This window comes from Salmo trutta, chromosome 18 (genome assembly GCF_901001165.1).
Source record: "Salmo trutta chromosome 18, fSalTru1.1, whole genome shotgun sequence".
In the NCBI taxonomy this organism is placed as follows: Eukaryota; Metazoa; Chordata; class Actinopteri; order Salmoniformes; family Salmonidae; genus Salmo; species Salmo trutta.
In genome coordinates, this window is record NC_042974.1 from 57,169,679 (window position 1) to 57,193,156 (window position 23,478).

General features: G+C 44.0%; 1 protein-coding gene across 4 annotated transcripts in view; it reads right to left on the reverse strand.

Moving 5' to 3' along the window:
* LOC115153560 (C-Jun-amino-terminal kinase-interacting protein 4-like) overlaps positions 1-23,478 on the reverse strand; it is a 63,236-nt gene that overhangs the window by 17,314 nt on the left and 22,444 nt on the right. For 3 of the 4 annotated variants that reach the window (XM_029699140.1, XM_029699139.1, XM_029699142.1), the window contains exons 3-5: positions 22,497-22,567; positions 21,680-21,762; positions 7,194-7,338 (exon numbers count right to left, since the gene is read on the reverse strand). In XM_029699140.1, coding sequence (XP_029555000.1) covers positions 7,194-7,338; positions 21,680-21,762; positions 22,497-22,567 — 299 coding nt within the window. Of the gene's footprint in view, positions 1-7,193; positions 7,339-17,397; positions 17,955-21,679; positions 21,763-22,496; positions 22,568-23,478 lie in introns of those variants that run through there. The other variant, XM_029699143.1, reaches the window with a different exon arrangement.

The window sequence follows — 23,478 nt, forward strand, 5'->3', positions numbered from 1 at the left end:
CAATGCCACAGATGTCAAAATGCCACAAGTTGAGGGAGATTGCAATTGGCATGCTGGCTGCAGGAATATCTACCAGAGCTGCTGCCAGAGAATGAAATGTTAATTTCTCTACCATAAACTGCCTCTAACGTAATTTTAGAGAATTTGGCAGTACATCCAACCGGCCTCACAATCCCAGCTCCCAAGTGGGTGGGCCTATGCCCTCCAGTCATGTGAAATCCATAGATTAAGGCCTAATGAATTTATTTCAATTGACTTATTTCCTTATACGAACTGTAACTCAGTAAAATCTTTTAAATTGTTGCAGTTCAACTCATCCCAAACAGGTTGAGGTCAGGTGATTGTGGAGGCCAGGTCATCTGATGCAGCTCTCCATCCCACTCCTTTTTGGTCAAATAGCCCTTACAAAGCCTGGAGGTGTGTTGGGTCATTGTCCTGTTGAAAAACAAATTATAGGCCCACAAAGCACAAACCAGATGGGATGGCGTATCGCTGCAGAATGCTGTGGCAGCCATGCTGGTTAAGTGTGCCTTGAATTCTAAATAAAATCACAGACAGTGTCACCAGAAAAGCACCACCACACCACCTCCTCCTTGCTTCACGGTGGGAACCACACATGAGGAGATCATCCGGTCACCTACTCTGCATCTCACAATGACAAGGCGGTTGGAACCCAAAATCTCAAATTTGGACTCAGACCAAAATGACAGATTTCCACTGGTCTAATGTCCATTGCTCATGTTTCTTGGCCCAAGCAAGTCTCCTCTTCTTATTGGTGTCCTTTAGTAGTGGTTTCTTTGTAGCAATTTGACCACGAAGGCCTGTTTCATGTAGTCTCCTCTGAACAGTTGATGTTGAGATGTTTCTGTTACTTGAACTCTGTGAAGCATTTATTTGGACTGCAATCTGAGGTGTAGTTAACTCTAATGAACTTATCTTCTGCAGCAGAGGTAACTCTGTGGCGGTCCTCATGAGAGCCAGTTTCATCATAGCACTTGATGGTTTTTGCAACTGCACTTGAAATTTAACGGATTGACTGAACTTCATGTCTTAAAGTAATGGACTGTCGTTTCTCTTTGCTTATTCGAGCATTTCTTACCATAATATGGACTTGGTCTTTTACCAATAGCATACCACCCTACCTTGTCAGAACACAACTGATTGGCTCAAAACGCATTAAGAAAGACATTCCACAAATCATCTTTTACCAAGGCACACCTGTTAATTGAAATGCATTCCAGGTGACTACCTCATGAAGCTGGTTGAGAGAATGCCAAGTGTGTGCAGTTGCCATCCAGGCAAAGGGTGGCTACTTTGAAGAATCTCAAATATGTCTATTTGTTTAACACCGTTTTGGTTACTACATGATTCCATGTGTTATTTCATAGTTTTAATGTCTTCACTATTATTCTACAATGTAGAAAATAGTGAAAATAAAGAAAAACCCTTGAATGAGTAGGTGTCCAAACATTTGACTGGTACTGTGTGTGTGTGTGTGTGTGTGTGTGTGTGTGTGTGTGTGTGTGTGTGTGTGTGTGTACATTACCATTCAAAAGTTTAGTGTCACTTAGAAATGTCCTTGTTTTGAAAGAAAAATCAAACATTTTTCCATTAAAATAACATGAAATTGATCAAAAATAGTCCAAATTGGTGAAGTGAAAAAAAAAAACTTATTTCAAAACAATTAAAAAAAAAAAAATCACAGAAAAGTGGTGTGTGCATATGTATGAAGCCCCTAAATAAGATCTGGTGAAACCAATTACCTTCAGAAGTCACATAATTAGTTAAATGAAGTCCACCTGTGTGCAATATGTGTGCAGTGTCACATGATCTCAGTATATATATATATATATATATATATATATATATACACACACACACACACACACACACACACACACACACATATATATATACACACATATATATATATATACACACATATATATATATATATACACACATATACATATATATATACACATACATACACACACACACACACACACGTTCTGAAAGGCCCCATATTCTGCAACACCACCAAACAAGGGGCACCCCCAAGCAAGGGGCACCATGAATACCAAGGAGCTCTCCAAACAGGTCAAGGACAAAGTTGTGGAGAAGTACAGATCAGGGTTGGGTTATAAAAAAATATCAGAAACTTTTAAACATCCCACGGAGCACTGTTAATTCCATTATAAAAAAAATTGAAAGAATATGACACCACAACAAACCTGCCAAGAGAGGGCTGCCCACCAAAACTCACAGACAAGGCAAGGAGGGCATTAATCAGAGAGGCAACAAAGAGACCAAAAATAACCCCGAAGGAGCTGCAAAGCTCCACTGTGAAAATTGGAGTATCTGTCCATAGGACCACTTTAAGCCGTACACTCCACAGAGCTGGGCTTTACGGAAGAGTGGCCAGAGAAAAAGTAATTTCTTTAAGAAAAAAAATAAGCAAACACTTTTGGCGAACACCAAAAGGCATGTGGGAGACTCTCCAAATATATGGAAGAAGGTACTCTGGTCAGATGAGACTAAAATTTCGCTTTTTGGCCATCAAGGAAAACACTATGTCTGGCGCAAATCCAACACCTCTCATCACACCGAGAACACTATCCCCACAGTGAAGCATGGTGGTGGCAGCATCATGCTGTGGGGATGTTTTTCATTGGCAGGGACTGGGAAACTGGTCAGAATTGAAGGAATGATGATGTCGCTAAATTCAGGTAAATTCTTGAGGGAAACCTGTTTCAGTCTTCCAGAGATTTGAGACTAGAACGGACGTTCACCTTCCAGCAGGACAATGACCCTAAGCATACTGCTAAAGCAACACTCGAGTGGTTTAAGGGGAAATATTTGAATATCTTGGAATGGCCTAGTCAAAGCCCAGACCTCAATCCAGCAGAACCCATCCAACTTGAAGGAGCTGGAGCAGTTTTGCCTTGAAGAATGGGCAAAAATCCCAATGGCTAGATGAGCCAAACTTAGAGACATACCCCAAGAGAATTGCAGCTGTAATTGCTGCAGAAGGTGGCTCTACAAAGTATTGACTTTGGGGGTGAATAGTTATGCACGCTCAAGTTCAGTTGTTGTCTTATTTCTTGTTTGTTTCACAAAAAATATTTTTCATCTTCAAAGTGGTAGGCATATTGGTGTGAATCACATGATACAAGCCCCCCAAAAATGAATTTTAATTTCAGGTTGTAAGGCAACAAAATAGGAAAAATGCCAAGAGGGGTGAATATTTTCGCCAGCCACTGTAGGCGTAAAGGCCCATTATCAGCAACCATCACTTATGTGTTCCAATGGTACGTTGTGTTAGCTAATCCAAGTTGATCATGTTTAAAGTCTAATTGATCATTAAAAAAACATTTTGCAATTATGTTAGCACAGCTGAAAACGATTGTGCTGTTAAAGAAGCAATAAAACTGGCCTTCTTTAGACTAGTTGAGTATCTGGAGCATTAGCATTTGTGGGTTCGATTACAGGCTCAAAATGGCCAGAAACAAATAACTTTCTTCAGCAACTCGTCAGTCTATTCTTGTTCTGAGAAATGAAGGCTATTCCATGCGAGAAATTGCCAGTTTGAGAAACGGACGCCTCAAGTCCTCAACTGAAGATCTCGTACAACGCTGTGTACTACTCCCTTCACAGAACAGCGCAAACTGGTTCTAACCAGAACAGAAAGAGTGGGAACTGGCAGCTTCATTAAACAGTACCCGCAAAACACCAGTCTCAACATCAACAGTGAAGAGGCGACTCCAGGATGCTGGCCTTCTAGGCAGAGTTGCAAAGAAAAAGCCATATCTCAGACGGGCCAATAAAAAGAAAAGATTAAATGGGCAAAAGAACACAGACACTGGACAGAGAAACTATGCCTAGAAGGCCAGCATCTTGGCAATTTCTCGCATGGAATAGCCCTCATTTCGTAGCGCAAGAATAGACTGACGAGTTCAGAAGAAAATTCTTTTTTGGCCATTTTGAGCCTGTAATCAAACCCACAAATGCTGATGCTCCAGATACTCAACCAGTCTAAGGACAGTTTTATTGCTTCTTAAAATCAGCACAACAGTTTTCAGCTGTGCTAACATAATTGCAAAAGGGTTTTCTAATGATCAACTTGAATTAGCGAACACAACGTGCCATTGGAACACAGGAGTGATGGTTGCTGATAATGGGCCACTGTACGCCTACAGTTGAAATAGGAAGTTTACATACACTTAGGTTGGAGTCATTAAAACTTGTTTTTCAAATCACGCCACAAATTTCTTGTTTACAAACTATAGTTTTGGCAAGTCGGTTAGGACATCTACTTTGTGCATGACACAAGTCATTTTCCAACAATTGTTTACAGACAGACAAACAGTTGAAGTCTGAAGTTTACATACATCTTAGCCAAATACATTTAAACTCAGTTTTTCACAATTCCTGACATTTAATCCTTGTAAAAATTCCCTGTCTTAGGTCAGTTAGGATCACCACTTTATTTTAAGAATGTGAAATGTCAGAATAATAGTAGAGAGTGATTTATTTCAGCTTTTATTTCTTTCATCACATTCACCGTGGGTCAGAAGTTTACACACACTCAGTATTTGGTAGCATTGCCTTTAAATTGTTTAACTTGGGTCAAACATTTCGAGTAGCCTTCCACAAGCTTCCCAGAATAATTTGGGTGAATTTTGGCCCAATCCTCCTGACAGAGCTGGTGTAACGGAGTCAGGTTGGTAGGTCTCCTTGCTCGCACACGCTTTTTCAGTTCTGCCCACAAATGTTCTATAGGATTGAGGTCAGGGCTTTGTGATGGCCACTCCAATACCTTGACTTTGTTGTCCTTAAGCCATTTTGCCACAACTTTGGAAGTATGCTTGGGGTCATTGTCCATTTGGAAGACCTAGTTGCGACCAAGCTTTATCTTCCTGACTGATGTCTTGAAATGTTGCTTCAATAGATCCACAATTTTCCTCCTCATGATGCTATCTATTTTGTGAAGTGCACCAGTCCCTCCTGCAGCAAAGCACCCCCACAACATGATGCTGCAACCCCCGTGCTTCACGGTTGGGATGGAGTTCTTCGGCTAGCAAGCCTCCCCCTTTTTCCTCCAAACATAACGATGGTCATTATGGCTAAACAGTCCTATTTTTGTTTCATCAGACCAGAGGAAATTTCTCCAAAAAGTATTTTCTTTGTCTCCATGTGCAGTTGCAAACCGTAGTCTGGCTTTTTTATGGTGGTTTTTGAGCAGTGGCTTCTTCCTTGCTGAGCGGCCTTTCAGGTTATGTCAATATAGGACTCGTTTTACTGTGGATAGAGATACTTTTGTACCCGTTTCCTTCAGCATCTTCACAAGGTTCTTTGCTGTTGTTCTGGGATTGATTTGCACATTCTTGCACCTAAGTACGTTCATCACTAGGAGACAGAATGCGTCTCCCTTCCTGAGCGGTATGACGGCTGCGTGGTCCCATGGTGTTTATACTTGCGTACTATTGTTTGTACACATGAACGTGGTACCTTCAGGCCTTTGGAAATTGCTCACAAGGATGAACCAGACTTGTGGAGGTCCACCATTTTTTTCTGAGGTCTTGGTTGATTTTTGATTTTTCCATGATGTCAAGCAAAGAGGCACTGCGTTTGAAGGTAGGCCTTGAAATACATCCACAGGTACACCTCCAATTGACTCAAATGAAGTCAATTAGCCTATGAGAAGCTTCTAAAGACATGACATCATTATCTGGAATTTCCAAAGCTGTTTAAAGGCACAGGCAACTTAGTGTATGTAAACTTCTGACTCACTGGAATTGTGATATAAGTGAAATAATGAATATAAGTGAATAAGTGAATTATAAGTGAAATAACCTGTTTGTAAACAATTGTTGGAAAAATGACTTGTGTCATGCACAAAGTAAATGTCCTAACCGACCTGCCAAAACTAAGGTTTGTTAACAATACATTTGTGGAGTGGTTGAAGTACTGAAAACAAATCCTATGGGAAACACTGGTGTGTGTGCAAACTTGAGACAGATCGAATCGGCGGGGGAGAGGGAGAAAGAGAGAGTGGGAGAGGGGGGAGGAGTGTAACCAAAAACTGTAAATCTTTTGGAAATGTCGAATCGGAGGTGTCACACAAAGGCATCCCTGTGAGTCTGAACTGTGGGAGCCTGATGAAAAGGCTGTGTGTGTGTGCTAAAAACTCAGCGTGAGAGATCCACAGCGACACCTCTATTGTGCCAGAGGCATCTAAAGTGAGAAAGAGACAGTTTACTGGGATCAGGGATAAAGAAAGCAAAGGTTTGATAGAGAGAAGGGAGGAGGATTTTGTAGAAAATATGATTTAGCAGCAGCCAGGACTGAGCTTCAACATAAGTAGATGAAACTTAAGTGCCAGTCCTATATCTTACGTCAAATGTTGTCTTGCAACTTCTGACATGAAAGACCCCTCTTCCTGGTACCTGAATCATTCCATTTGACCCCCGTGTAGAAAAATATCACAACAAATGAATACTTAAAATCAGCCCATCATGAATGAGTATTCATGATAGAACTTTTCTCACAGCGTGGTTTCTATGGGCAACAGTGGGGAGGTTCTAGCGTGGCCCTGGCAGAAAGCAGCCCTTCGGTCTGCTCAGACACTCTGTCCTGTTTCTCTGTTAGACTCTTCCCCTCTTCTCTCGCTCCTCTGTTCCCCTGTTCTCTCCCTCTCTCCTACTCTTCCCCTGCTCCTGGCCCCAAATCCTCTCTCTCCATGGGCCCTCAGCCACACACAGACACACTCTTACCCCACCCCCCTGCTTAGGCATTCCAGGCACACTGATTCAAGTCTCCCTCTCAATCGTGCTTTGGTACTGCAGACGCACTGAATCAAGCTTCCTTTTCAATAAGCCTTCCCGTCCTTCGGCAGAGTGACGGGTTGAAAGCGTATGTTTCCACAAAGACACAGAGTATCTACTCTGGGCCAAATTACCCCTGCCTTACGTCACCCCACAGAGTTCTGGGAAATACTAAGAGGAGAGGAGGCATGGGGGATGGTCAGGTCTGAGGGTACGGTCATTCATCTTAGATTGCAGACTTAAACCACCGAGTACACTTTGTGAACACAGTGAATTTGTGAAAAGTCTGTCCAAAACAGTGGCTGCATGTTAGAACAATGTTGGCATCTGAGAAAAGCGATTAACAGGTGGGAAGTAGATTGTTACCTTAAGGCTGGTGTTGGAGTGAGGGTGGCTCAGGTCGTTATATCTCCAGGATTCAGACGGCGTTTCCACAGTTTCCCTCTGCGGGTCAGGGGTCAAATCACTTCCTGGTAACTGGAATAACCCCATGGAGATGGGACGTTCCTTCCTGGATTCAGAGAAAGAAGAGGGGGAGGAATAAAGACGGGGAGAAGAGGTGGATTGTTGATTGCTGGTCACATCTCCATAGGGTTATTTTTTTTCCTTATTTGCACTGTCTGTGAGTCATAGAGCTATGAACTTAAATCCGTTTTTATCTCATTTCTACTAGAGGTTGACCGATTATGATTTTTCCATGCCGATTCCGATTACTGGAGGACCAAAATATGCCGATACCGATTAATCAGCCGATTTTTATATATACAGTGAGGGGGCAAAGTATTTGATCCCCTGCTGATTTTGTACATTTGCCCACTGACAAAGAAATGATCAGTCTGTAATTTTAATGTTAGGTTTATTTGAACAGTGAGAGACAGAATAACGAAAAAACACATGTCAAAAATGTTATAAATTGATTTGCATTTTAATGAGGGAAATAAGTATTTGACCCCTCTGCAAAACATGACTTAGTACTTGGTGGCAAAACCCTTGTTGGCAATCAGAGGTCAGACGTTTCTTTTAGTTAGCCACCAGGTTTGCACACATCTCAGGAGGGATTTTGTCCCACTCCTCTTTGCAGATCTTCTCCAAATCATTAAGGTTTCGAGGCTGACGTTTGGCAACTCGAACCTTCATGCTGGAATACCCATCCAAGACCCCTTTTCAGTGCCCTGGCTGAGGGAAGGAGGTTCTCACCCAAGATTTGACGGTACATGGCCCCGTCCATCGTCCCTTTGATGCGGTGAAGTTGTCCTATCCCCTTAGCAGAAAAACACCCCCAAAGCAAAATGTTTCCACCTCCATGACGGTGGGGATGGTGTTCTTGGGGTCATAGGCATCATTCCTCCTCCTCCAAACACGGTGAGTTGAGTTGATGCCAAAGAGCTCCATTTTGGTCTCATCTGACCACAACACTTTCACCCAGTTGTCCTCTGAATCATTCAGATGTTCATTGGCAAACTTCAGACGGGCATGTATACGTGCTTTCTTGAGCAGGGGGACCTTGGGGGCGCTGCAGGATTCCAGTCCTTCACGGCGTAGTGTGTTACCAATTGTTTTCTTGGTGAATATGGTCCCAGCTGCCTTGAAATCATTGACAAGATCCTCCCGTGTAGTTCTGGGCTGATTCCTCAACTTTCTCATGATCATTGCAACTCCTCGAGGTGAGATCTTGCATGGAACCCCAGGACGAGGGAGATTGACAGTTCTTTTGTGTTTCATCCATTTGCGAATAATCGCACCAACTGTTGTCACCTTCTCACCAAGCTGCTTGGCGATGGTCTTGTAGCCCATTCCAGCCTTGTGTAGGTCTACAATCTTGTCCCTGACATCCTTGGAGAGCTCTTTGGTCTTGGTCATGGTGAAGAGTTTGGAATCTGATTGATTGATTGCTTCTGTGGACAAGTGTCTTTTATACAGGTAACAAACTGAGATTAGGAGCACTCCCTTTAAGTGTGTGCTCCTAATCTCAGCTCGTTACATGTATAAAAGACACCTGGGAGCCAGAAATCTTTCTGATTGAGAGGGGGTCAAATACTTATTTCCCTCATTAAACGGCAAATCAATTTATAACATTTTTTACATGCGTTTTTCTGGATTTTTTTGTTGTTATTCTGTCTCTCACTTTTCAAATAAACCTACCATTAAAATTATAGACTGCTCATTTCTTTGTCAGTGGGCAAACGTACAAAATCAGCAGGGGATCAAATACTTTTTTCCCCTCACTGTATGTATTTGTAATAATGACAACTACAACAACACCGAATAAACAATGAACACTTATTATAGTACATAAAGAAAATACATTTAGTCTCAAATAAATAATGAAACATGTTCAATTTGGATTAAATAATGCAACACAGTGTAGGAGAAGAAAGTAAAAGTGCAATATGTGCCATGTAAAAAAAACTAACGTTTAAGTTCCTTGCTCAGAACATATGAAAGCTGGTGGTTCCTTTTAACATGAGTCTTCCATATTCCAATATCTCTCTCATCATCACTCCATGCCAAGGTTTACCGCCACTGTATTCACATCCTACCATACCTTTGTCTGTACATTATACCTTGAAGCTATTTTATCGCCCCCAGAAACCTGCTCCTTTTACTCTCTATTCTGGACGTCATAGACGACCAATTCTCATAGCTTTTAGCCGTACCCTTATCCTCCTCCTCCTCTGTTCCTCTGGTAATGTAGAGGTGAATCCAGGCCCTGCAGTGCCTAGCTCCACTCCTATTCCCCAGGCGCTCTCTTTTGATGACTTCTGTAACCGTAATAGCCTTGGTTTCATGCATGTTAACATTAGAAGCCTCCTCCCTAAGTTTGTTTTATTCACTGCTTTAGCACACTCTGCCAACCCGGATGTCCTAGCCGTGTCTGAATCCTGGCTTAGGAAGTCCACCAAAAATTCTGAAATCTTCATCCCGAACTACAACATTTTCAGACAAGATAGAACGGCCAAAGGGGGCGGTGTTGCAATCTACTGCAGAGATAGCCTGCAGAGTTCTGTCCTACTATCCAGGTCTGTACCCAAACAATTTGAACTTCTACTTTTAAAAATCCATCTCTCTAAAAACAAGTCTCTCACCATTGCCGCCTGCTATAGACCACCCTCTACCCCCAGCTGTGCTCTGGACACCATATGTGAACTGATTGCCCCCCATCGATCTTCAGAGCTCGTGCTGCTAGGTGACCTAAACTGGGACATGCTTAACACCCCAGCCATCCTACAATCTAAGCTTGATGCCCTCAATCTCACACAAATTATCAATGAACCTACCAGGTACCACCCCAAAGCCGTAAACACGGGCACCCTCATAGATATCATCCTAACCAACTTGCCCTCTAAATACACCTCTGCTGTTTTCAACCAAGATCTCAGCGATCACTGCCTCATTGCCTGCATCCGTAATGGGTCAGCGGTCAAACAACCTCCACTCATCACTGTCAAACGCTCCCTGAAACATTTCAGCGAGCAAGCCTTTCTAATCGACCTGGCCCGGGTATCCTGGAAGGATATTGACCTCATCCCGTCAGTAGAGGATGCCTGGTTATTTTTTTTGAATGCCTTCCTCACCATCTTAAATAAGCTTGCCCCATTCAAGAAATTTAGAACCAAGAACAGATATAGGCCTTGGTTCTCTCCAGACCTGACTGCCCTTAACCAACACAAAAACATCCTGTGGCGTTCTGCATTAGCATCGAACAGCCCCCGTGATTTGCAACTTTTCAGGGAAGTTAAAAACCAATATACACAGGCAGTTAGAAAAGCCAAGGCTAGCTTTTTCAAGCAGAAATTTGCTTCCTGCAACACAAACTAAAAAACGTTCTGGGACACTGTAAAGTCCATGGAGAATAAGAACACCTCCTTCCAGCTGCCCACTGCACTAAGGATAGGAAACTCTGTCACCTCCGATAAATCCACTATAATCGAAAATTTCAATAAGCATTTTTCTACGGCTGGCCATGCTTTACACCTGGCTACCGCGGTCAACAACACTGCACCCCCCAGCTACTCTCCCAAGCCTTACCCATTTCTCCTTCTCCCAAATCCAGTCAGCTGATGTTCTGAAAGAGCTGCAAGATCTGGACCCCTACAAATCAGCCGGGCTAGACAATCTGGACCCTTCTTTCTAAAATTATCTGCCGAAATTGTTGCAACCCCTATTACTAGCCTGTTCAACCTCTCTTTCGTGTCGTCTGAGATTCCAAAAGATTGGAAAGCTGCTGCTGTCATCCCCCTCTTCAAAGGAGGGGACACTCTTGACCCAAACTGCTACAGACCTATATGTATCCTACCCTGCCTTTCTAAGGTCTTCGAAAGCCAAGTCAACAAACAAATTACCGACCATTTCGAATCCCACCGCACCTTCTCCGCTATGCAATCTGGTTTCAGAGCTGGTCATGGGTGCACCTCAGCCACGCTCAAGGTCCTAAACGATATCGTAACCGCCATCGATAAGAAACAATACTGTGCTGCCGTATTCATTGACCTGGCCAAGGCTTTCGACTGTCAATCACCACATCCTCATCGGCAGACTCAATAGCCTTGGTTTCTCAAATGATTGCCTCGCCTGGTTCACCAACTACTTCTCTGATAGAGTTCAATGTGTCAAATCGGATGGCCTGTTGTCCGGGCCTCTGGTAGTCTCTATGGGGGTGCCACAGGGTTCAATTCTTGGGCCAACTCGTTTCTCTGTATACATCAATGATGTCGCTCTTGCTGCTGGTGATTCTCTGATCCACCTCTACGCAGACGACACCATTCTGTATACTTCTGGCCCTTCTTTGGACACTTTGTTAACAACCCTCCAGACGAGCTTCAATGCCATACAACTCTCCTTCCGTGGCCTCCAACTGCTCTTAAATACAAGTAAAACTAAATGCATGCTCTTCAACCAATCGCTGCCTGCACCTGCCCGCCCGTCCAGCATCACTACTCTGGACGGTTCTGACTTAAGTATTTGTAGTTGTCCACATATTCTAGGTGTCTGGTTAGACTGTAAACTCTCCTTCCAGACTCACATCAAACATCTCCAATCCAAAGTTAAATCTAGAATTGGCTTCCTATTTCACAACAAAGCATCCTTCACTCATGCTGCCAAACATACCCTCGTAAAACTGACCATCCTACCGATCCTCGACTTCGGCGACATCATTTACAAAATAGCCTCCAATACCCTACTCAATAAACTGGATGCAGTCTATCACAGTGCCATCCGTTTTGTCACCAAAGCCCCATATACTACCCACCACTGCGACCTGTACGCTCTCGTTGGCTGGCCCTCGCTTCATACTCGTCGCCAAACCCACTGGCTCCAGGTCATCTACAAGACCCTGCTAGGTAAAGTCCCCCCTTATCTCCGCTCACTGGTCACCATAGCAGCACCCACCTGTAGCACGCGCTCCAGCAGGTATAGCTCTCTGGTCACCCCAAAGCCAATTCCTCCTTTGGCCGTCTCTCCTTCCAGTTCTCTGCTGCCAATGACTGGAACGAACTACATAAATCTCTGAAACTGGAAACACTTATCTCCCTCACTAGCTTTAAGCACCAGCTGTCTGAGCAGCTCACAGATCACTGCACCTGTACATAGCCCATCTATAATTTAGCCCAAACAACTACCTCTTTCCCTACTGTATTTATTTATTTAGCTCCTTTGCACCCCATTATTTCTATTTCTACTTTGCACTTTCTTCCACTACAAATCTGCCATTCCAGTGTTTTACTTGCTATATTGTATTTCCTTTGCCACCATGGCCTTTTTTGCCTTTAATTCCCTTATCTCACCTCATTTGCTGACATTGTATATAGACTTATTTTTCTACTGTATGTTTGTTTTACTCCATGTGTAACTCTGTGTTGTTGTATGTGTCGAACTGCTTTGCTTTATCTTGGCCAGGTCGCAATTGTAAATGAGAACTTGTTCTCAACTTGCCTACCTGGTTAAATAAAGGTGAAATAAAAAAAAATACAAAATTCCAGTTAAGTTTTAGGTTGTCATTATTATAGGCATTATGACGCGTCAACTATTTTTGTATTTTATATACACCTTTGACTATTGGATGTTCTTATAGGCACTATAGTATTGCCAGCCTAATCTCGGGAGTTGATAGGCTTGAAGTCATAAACAGCGCTGTGCTTCAAGCATTGCTAAGAGCTGCTGGCAAACGCAGGAAAGCGCTGTTTGATTTAATGCTTACGAGCCTGCTGCTGCCTTCCACCGCTCAGTCAGACTGCTCTATCAAATCATAGACATAATTGAAATATAAACACAAAAATACGAGCCTTAGGTCATTAATATGGTCAAATCCGTAAACTATCATTTCGGAATCAAAAAGTTTATTCTTTCAGTGAAATATGGAACCGTTCCGTATTTTATTGAACGGGTGGCAACACTAAGTCTAAATATTGCTGTTACATTGCACAACCTTCAATGTTATGTTGTAATTCTGTAAAATTCTGGCAAACTAATTACGGTCTTTGTTAGGAAGAAATGGTCTTCAGACAGTTCCCAACGAGCCAGGCGGCCCAAACTGCTGCATATACCCTGACTCGGCTTGCACTGAATGCAAGAGAAGTGATACAATTTCCCTAGTCAATATTGCCTGCTAACATGAATTTCTTTTAACTAAATATGCAGGTTTCAAAAAATATGCTAGTGTATTGATTTTAAGAAAAGTGAAAAAGTGCATTGATGTTTATGGTTAGGTACATTGGTGCAACGATTGTGCTTTTTTCACAAATGCGCTTTTGTTAAATTATCACCCGTTTGGCGAAGTTGAAGTAGGCTGTGATTCGATGATAAATTAACAGGCACTGCATTGATTATATGCAACGCAGGACAAGCTAGTTAAACTAGTAATATCATCAACAATGTGTAGTTAACTAGTGATTATGTTAAGACTGAATGTTTTTAATAAGACAAGTTTAATGCTAGCTAGCAACTTACCGTGGCTCCTTGCAGCCACCAGGTCCTTTTGATGCTGCACTCGCATAACAGGTGGTCAGCCTGCCATGCAGTCTCATCGTGGATTGCAATGTAATCGGCCAAAATCGGCATGCAAAAACGCCAATTACCGATTGTTATGAAAACCTGAAATCGGCCCTAACTAATTGGCCATGCCGATTAATCGGTCAACCTCTAATTTCTACCAGCATGTCACATGTGCAACCAGAGGAAAATAAACTCTAGACCACCTTTACTCCACACACAGACGCATACAAAGCACTCCCTCCCACTCCAATTGGCAAATCTGACCATAATTATATACTCCTGATTCCTGCTTACAAGCAAAAAATAAAGAAGGAAGTACCAGTGACTCGCTTAATATGGAAGTGGTCAGATGACGCAGATGCTACAGGACAGTTTTGGTAGCACAGACTGGAATATGTTCCGTGATTCATCTAATGGCATTGAGGAGTATACCACCTCAGTCACCGGCATCATCAAGAAGTGCATCTACGACGTCGTCCCCACACGTGCATATCCCAACCAGAAGCCATGGATTACATGCAACATCCGCACCGAGCTAAAGGCTAGAGCTGCCGCTTTCAAGGAGGGGGACACTAATCCGGACGCTTTTAGGAAATACCGCTATGCCCTCAGACGAACCATCAAACAAGCAAAGCTTCAATACAGGACTAAGATTGAATCATACTACACCGGCTCCGACGCTCGTTGGATGTGGCAGGGCTTGCAAACTATTACGGACTACAAAGGGAAACCCAGCCACAAGCTGCCCAGTGACGTGAGCCTACCAGACAGGCTAAATGCCTTTTATGTTCGATTCGAGGCAAGCAACACTGAAGCATGCATGAGAGCACCAGCTGTTCCGGACGACTGGGTGATCACGCTCTCCCTAGCCGATGTGAGCAAGACCTTTAAAACAGGTTAAAAAAAATGTATGTCATTTTTTATTTGACCTTTATTTAACGAAGCAAGTCAGTTAAGAACAAATTCTTATTTTCAATGACGGCCTAGGAACAGTGGGTTAACTGCCTTGTTCAGAGGCAGACCGACAGATTTGTACCTTGTCAGCTCAGGGATTTGATCTTGCAACCTTCCGGTTACTAGAACAATGCTCTAACCACTAGGCTACCTGCTGCCGCACAAGGCTGCAGGGCCAGACGGATTACCAGGACATGTACTCAGAGCATGTCTGGACCAACTGGTAAGTGTCTCATTGACATTTTCAACCCCTCCCTTACCGAATCTGTAATATTGACATGTTTCAAGCAGACCACCATATTCCCTGTGCCCAAGAAAGCAAAGGGAACCTGCCTAAATGAATACCGCCCCGTAGCACTCACATCGGTAGCCATTAAGTGCTTTGAAAGGCTGGTCATGGCTCACATCAACACCATCATCCCAGAAACCCTAATTCGCATACCATCCCATCAGATCCACAGATGACGCAATCTCAATCGCACTCCACGCTGCCCTCTCCCACCTGGACAAAAGGAACACCTATGTGAGAATGCTGTTCATTGACTACAGCTCAGCATTCAAACACCACAGTGCTCACAAAACTCATCACTAAGCTAAGGACCCTGATCCTCAACACTGGGGCCCCTCAGGTGTGCCTGATTAGTCCCCTCCTATACTCCCTGCTCACCCAAGACTGTGTGGCTAAGCACGACTCCAACACCATCATTAAGTTTGCTGACGACAAAAGTGGTAGGCCTGATCACCGACAACGATGAGGTAGCCTATAGGGAGGAGGTCAGAGACCTGGCAGTGTGGTGGCAGGACAACAACCTCTCCCTCAATGTGAGCAAGACAAAAGAGCTGATCGTGGAAGAGGATGGAAAAGGAGGGCATAACACGCCCCCATTCACATCGACGGGGCTGTAGTGGAGCGGGTCGAGAGCTTCAAGTTTCTTGGTGTTCATCTCACCAACAAACTATCATGGTCCAAACACACCAAGCCAGTCACGAAGAGGGCACGACAACACCTTTTCCCCCTCAGGAGACTGAAAAGATTTGGCATGGGTCCCTAGATCCTCAAAAAGTTCTACAGCTGCACCATTGAGAGCATCCTGACATGGCTTGGTGATGTACTGGGCCATAAGCAAAACCCTCTGTGGTGCCTTAGTCGGATGCCGAGCAGTTGCCATAACTGGGCCATAACTGGGCCATGGCTTTATGGCAACTGCTCGGCATCCGACTAAGGCACCACAGAGGGTTTTGCTTATGGCCCAGTACATCACTGGGGCCAAGCTTCCTGCCATCCAGGACCTATATACTAGGGCAAAGACTCCAGTCACCCAAGTCTTAGAGACTGTTCTCTCTGCTACCGCACGGCAAGCGGTACCAGAGCGTCAAGTCTAGGTCCAAAACGCTCCTTAACAGCTTCTACCCCCAAGCTGTAAGACTGCAAAACAATTAATCAAATGGCCACCCAGACTATTTACATTGACCCCCCCCCCCCCTCGCTGTTTGTCATCTATACATAGTCACTTTACCACTACCTATATGTACAAATTACTTCGACTACCGGAACCCCTTATATGGCCTCGTTATTTTGTTGTGTTACTTTTTATTCAAATTTTTTTGTTTGTTTAGTTTATCTAGAACATATTTTCTTAACTCCATTTATTGAACTGCATTGTTGGTTAAGGGCTTGTAAGTAAGCATTTCACTGTAAGGTACCTATTGTATTTGGCGCATGTGACAAATAACATTTGATTTGAAACAGTTCCAAAAGGTATTGAAAAACCCTCCCGTGGCAATTTCTAAATACCCCAGTAAATGGTACACCGCCCAAGCCTACTTTAAACATCAATGGAAGTGGAGCTCAATATTAACCCACCCACATCAATGAGGAGCTAACAGTAAAGTACCGTAGGCAGAAACAATGGCTTCCATGTTAAAAAGAGCAAGCTGTACTTAATAGCAGCCCATAGACAATCGACACACCACTTTGGAGAGACAAAGACAGGCCTCACTGCCTGCCATTGGACATAAAATGGAGAGAAGCTTAACTAAAAATCAACTATATTTTTTCAACTCTCACAGAAATATCCTAAAACCAAAAATAGCATACAGCTGTGACAGGTCCCTCTTGTAAAGGAGATGTTTTATTTATCAAATGGAATCAACTGTATAAATAAATTATACATCAACATAAATAATATGCAATGTTAGAATGGATGAGTGTGTCTGAGTATCTACTGTCTGAGAAGGTTCTCTCACCTGACCTACTTTCAGCCTGCAGAACCATAATGCCTGGCTGTCTGTCATAAACACAGCAACAGCATGGTAACCACATGTTAATATAATGGCAACTGGCTTTAACCCACAGGAAGTAAACAAGCAAGGGAAAGAGGGATGAGGTGGAGTTAGAGGGGTAAGCAAGCAGATAAATGTACAGCGTGAAACAAGGAGAAGAGAGGATAAGAGGACAGAGTAGGAACAGAGAAAGAGCAGAGATGGAGAAGAGGACAGGAAGGAGAAAGAGGTAAACACACTTATCCCTTTCACAGAGAGTTACCTTCAGGAGTGAGGCGACTTAAAGTAGGCTGCGTTTCTGTCTCTCTCACACACACACACACACACGGTCGTACAGTACCTGTTGGGTCGTGGCAGGGCAGGGAGGCCAGTAGAGACAGAGTAGTGCACCAGCAGCAGGACAGACAGAGAGACCAGCACGGCAGAGTTAATGACCACAGCCCCCCCCACAAAGCCAAAGACAAACAACAGTATACGCCCCGGGCTCATGGCCCTCCCTGAACATGGCCCAGCGTCCCACAATGCTGGGACCAGGGGAGGGGGGCTAAAACACACGCCTCTGAAGCTTTTACACACTGTCCCTGGATCACAACGCAAAGAAGTATACTTCCCCTTGGTGTCTGTCAACAAAGTACACCTGACATACACATGGTCTGTCGCTGACTGCTGGAGTGAGAAGAATGGTCAGGTACAGGAGATCTGGTTCAGAGTAGAGCGGTCTCGAGCTATGTGAGCTCAGACCAGCAGGCCAACGAGCAACGGCCACAGAAACAACAACAGCAGCAGCAATCCCATTAGCAGCAGCGGTGGCGGCGGCAGAGAGAGACAGAGCAGCAACTGCTACTGTAGAGTGATGCCGGCTTCAGTTCAACACTACTGTGACATCATGCAGAGAGAGAGAGAGAGAGAGAGAGAGAGAGTGTGGTTTTCCCTTTCTTCACTCTGATGTATTGTATCTTCTTTCTGTCAGACGATACTCTTGCTTGTCCTTCTTTCTTTGCTAAGCTGCGACACCGCTGCCGCTGTACAGTCTAGAATTCTCGCTCTCCCCTCCCTCTTTCTCTCTCCCCCCGCCTCCCACCCCCCTTATCCCTCCCTTTCGGATGCTGAGGCAGCATTAGAGCTGGTAACATATGCCTCCTCCCAGCTCGATGCTGATTGGCTGAGCCAGGGAGAGACTGGGAGGACAAACCTGTGGATACTGGCAGCGCCTGCTACTACTGAAAGACTGGAGGGCTGCTGCCACACACATAATGTAACACCTGTGTTAGGGGAAACCGCTGAAAATCACAAATGAGTGCCTTGTGAACAAAAACAAAATGTTTAAATCTGTTTCAATCTAAAAAGCATCACAATCTGCTTTGATGTAGTGGTCAAAAGTAAACATCCCTCTCTAGACCGTTCAAAACGGAGGCTTATCCAGGGTGAGACCATGACCTCTTTTCACTTCCGTTTCACTCCCTAGTCTGATCTGCTCAGCAGACTAACACACTACAGCTCTGAATCCCTCTAATCAGCACACTGAGATTACTGCAGCTGACAACTTCTGGCTGGTTTATATACACAACATAATAGTCCCACTCAATCTCTATATCCCAATCTCCTCTTCATCCTCCTCCACTCCCATCAACTCAGATCCACTAAAATGCCATCCCCTCCTATCCTCTCCTCTTTTGCCTGCCCTCTCCCTCTGCTCTGCCCATCCCATCCCCTCCTCGCTTGCCCTCTCCCCATCCCCTCTCCCATTTCCTTGCCTGCCCTCTCCTCTCTTCTTTCCTCCATCAGGTGCTGACCTACATTGAACTGCCTGTGGAGAGCAGCAAGCATAGGAGTGTTGCCTGAAGTGATGAAGCACCTCACATCAACTTACTCTCTCAGGGTGAGGAGCCAACTATGCCAATGAATCTTGATGTGCTATACTGATACGGACACTGTATACTAAAATACAAAAACACACACGCTACCCAGGATGTACTGGCCACAAACCAGCAGTGTATTTGGGAAACACTGCTATATGATACTGTACACGCAGTGATTTTGGCATGGGACTTTGATAGTTGTATACAGTACCAGTCAAAAGTTTGGACACACCTACTCATTCAAGGGTTTTTCTTTATTTTTACTATTTTATACATTGTATAATAGTGAAGATATCAAAACTAGGAAATAACGCATATGGAATCATGTAGTAACTAAAAACAAAGTGTTAAAATCAAAATAAACTCAGCAAAAAAAGAAAAGTCCTCTCACTGTCAACTGCGTTTATTTTCAGCAAACTTAACATGTGTAAATATTTATATGAACATAACAAGATTCAACAGACAAACTGAACAAGTTCCACAGACATGTGACTAACAGAAATTTAATAATATGTCCCTGAACAAAGGGGGGGGGGGGGGTCAAAATCAAAAGTAACAGTCAGTATCTGGTGTGGCACCAGCTGCATTAAGTACTGCAGTACATCTCCTCCTCATGGACTGCACCAGATTTGCCAGTTCTTGCTGTGAGATGTTACCCCACTCTTCTACCAAGGCACCTGCAAGTTCCCGGACATTTCTGGGAGAAATGGCCCAAGCCCTCACCCTCCGATCCAACAGGTCCCAGACGTGCTCAATGGGATTGAGATCCGGGCTCTTCGCTGGCCATGGCAGAACACTGACATTCCTGCCTTGCAGGAATGGCTGGTGGTATTGTCATGCTGGAGGGTCATGTCAGGATGAGCCTACAGGAAGGGCGCCACATGAGGGAGGAGGATGTCTTCCCTGTAATGCACAGTGTTTAGATTGCCTGCAATGACAAGCTCAGTACGATGATGCTGTGACACACCGCCCCAGACCATGACGGACCCTCCACCTCCAAATTGATCCCACTCCAGAGTACAGGCCTCGGTGTAACGCTCATTCCTTCAACGACAAACGCGAATCCAACCATCACCCCTGGTGAGACAAAACCGCGACTCGTCAGTGAAGAGCACTTTTTGCCAGTCCTGTCTGGTCCAGCGACAGCAGGTTTGTGCCCATAGGCAACGTTGTTGCCGGTAATGTCTGGTGAGGAACTGCCTTACAACAGGCCTGCAAGCCCTCAGTCCAGCCTCTCAGCCTATTGCGGACAGTCTGAGCACTGATGGAGGGATTGTGCATTCTTGGTGTAACTCAGGCAGTTGTTGCCATCCTGTCCCGCAAGTGTAATGTTCGGATGTACCGATCCTGTGCAGGTGTTGTTACACGTGGTATGCCACTGCAAGGACGATCAGCTGTCCGTCCTGTCTCCCTGTAGCGCTGTCTTAGGCGTCTCACAGTACAGACATTGCAATTTATTGCCCTGGCCACATCTGCAGTCCTCATGCCTCCTTGCAGCATGCCTAAGGCACGTTCACGCTGATGAGCAGGGACCCTGGGCATCTTTCTTTTGGCGTTTTTCAGAGTCAGTAGAAAGTCCTCTTTAGTGTTATAAGTTTTCATAACTGTGACCTTAATTGCCTACCATCTGTAAGCTGTTAGTGTCTTAAAGACCGGTCCACAGGTGCATGTTCATTAATTGTTTATGATTCATTGAACAATCATGGGAAACAGTGTTTAAACCCTTTACAATGAAGATCTGTGAAGCTATGATAACCATGCTGGTTAAGTGTGCCTTGAATTCTAAATAAATGACAGAGTGTCACCAGCAAAGCACCCCCACAACATCACACCTCCTCCTCCATGCTTCACGGTGGGAACCCCACATGCGCAGATAATCCGTTCACCTACTCTGCATCTCACAAAGACACGGCAGTTAGAACCAAAAATCTCCAATTTGGACTCATCAGACCAAAGGACAGATTTCCACCGGTCTCATGTCCATTGCTCATTTTTCTTGGCCCAAGCAAGTCTTCTTATTATTGGTGTCCTTTAGTAGTGGTTTCTTTGCAGCAATTCAACCATGAAGGCCTGATTCACGCAGTCTCCTCTGAACAGTTGATGTTGATGTGTGTCCGTTACTTGAACTCTGTGAAGCATTTATTTGGGCTGCAATCTGAGGGGCAGTTAACTCTAATGAACTTATCCTCTGCAGCAGAGGTAAATCTGGGTATTCCTTTCCTGTGGCAGTCCTCATGAGAGCCAGTTTCATCATAGCACTTCATGGTTTTTACAACTGCACTTGAAGAAACTTTCAAAGTTCTTGACATTTTCTAGATTGACTGAACTTCATGTCTTAAAGTAATGATGGACTGTTCATTGAGCTGTTCTTGCTATAATTACGGACTTGGTCTTTTACCAAATAGAGCCATCTTCTGCATACCACCCCTACTACCTTGTCACAACACAACTGATTGGCTCAGAAGCATTAAGGAAAGACATTCCAAAGAGAAACGTTTAACAAGGCACACCTGTTAATTGAAATGCATTCCAAGTGAAGCTGGTTGAGAGAATGCCAAGACGGTGAAAAGTTATCAAGGCAAAAGGTGGCTACTTTGAAAAATCTCAAATATATTTTGATTTGTTTACTACATGATTCCAAATGTGTTATTACATAGTTCATGTCTTCACTATTATTCTACAATGTAGAAAATAGTAAAATATTGAAAAACCCTTAATTGCAGGTGTCTCCAAACTTTTGACTGGTGCTGTAAATGACCTTACCTTGATCTGCTTGTGCTTGTGTCCGAGGGTGTCTCCTGCTGGTGTTTGGTACGTTCCAAGTGCTCCATGTAACTGTGGATCATCTGCATAGGACATACCACAGGGAGACGGGGGGGTTAGCGTGGACAGGGAGTGTCCCTATTCAAATACATTGTTGAAGATGGCCATGATGCCTAATGTTTATGAGGTTTTTGTATCCATATACAGCTGGAACAGATAGCCTCCTGACATGTGGGGTACCATGTACAGCTGGAACAGACAGCCTCCTGGCATGTGGGGTACCATGTACAGCTGGAACAGACAGCCTCCTGGCATGTGGGGTACAGCTGGAACAGACAGCCTCCTGGCATGTGGAGTATTCAGCTGTCAACTGTGCCAGTTTCTAAAATCTAATTTCCTTCCATATTTAAAATGTTGTTCTCTATGCAGGCAAGAGTGGTTTGTTTTGGCGTCTGGGCCAATGTGTAATACATTATGGAAAACAAACTTTAGACAGACTGAGTTGAGGCAACATATTTAAAATGTAGGGAGTCTCTCTCAACAATAGGATGCAATAGTCTGCAGACCTGGGTCTCAAACATATGTCATATAGTTACAAATACTTGAGTTTTACTTGATTTTAGTTCCCAGCACAATGGAAAGAATGGAACAGTCCCAATCACGGATGGAGTCAATTCTGAAAGTAAACTAAATTCCAATTCCACATTTTCCTAACTGAAAAGCATTGGAAGAGAATTGGAATTTCATTGGAATTTCTGAATTGATATGAAATTGACCCCAACACGCACTATAACACACTTCCCTTCCCTCCTCATACCTCGGTGTGCCTCTGGTGGAGGGCATTGTACTCCTTCTTCAACTCGGCTTCTCGTTCCTCCATTCTACCGACTGAAAGAGAGAACGTGTGATCTCAGTTAAAACATAACATGGTCAATGAGGCAAAATAACACTAACTGTTATAAAGAACATAGAAAAGCCTTTTGTGTCCAGTTAGTTAAAAGTGAATGCAATCTTTGAACATCAGTAACATCTGTCCGCGAACATCAGTAACATCTGTCCGCGAACATCAGTAATATCCTTCTAAAAACAGGCTTCCAAGATGAGAAACCAAATAAAGTACCAAACTGCTGTCCGTTGTAGTAGCAATGCATGACCACCAGGTGTCATTCGTGCACTAGTAACAACACTGTCTGGCTCACTCAAACAGTCATGCAGAGATATTTTACACAGCTTTGGGTTAGGGGTCCCTGAGCAGCCATAATCCTGCCATGAGTAAAAACGTTTCCCTATGAAAAATGTCAGGAATTCTATGCCGTTTCATACACAAAGTCGTACCATTCATCACACACTCGGAAGCCATGTTTAAACTGTACGATAAAAAAAAGCTCAAGCAGGAACCCAAACACACTAGCATACATTAGAATCAACTCTACTCTATTTCAGTATAACACATAGCTCTGAGCTCTGTAACTTAATCCACTGTAGGAAACTTGGCTGGCTTGGACTGTTTATAGTGAAAACACCATGACAATATCCTGTGTGAGTGTTCAGATGACTGCCCAGCCTAACTATGGTGGAATTTGTATTTGCAAGACCGGTGCCCTGGGTGGGTGGAGATTTCAATTAAAGGACCAATGGAATGGTCTAAAATTAGCTAACTCCGCCCACCCGGGACATGCGAAACGATCTCGACCAATGCCTTCACAAAGGCAGAATGTGTGAGACAGAGACACTAACCCAAGCAGGCATACCATCTGGTCATTGACAATGACCCTCCCAACACAGCGTGAGGTGTTTGT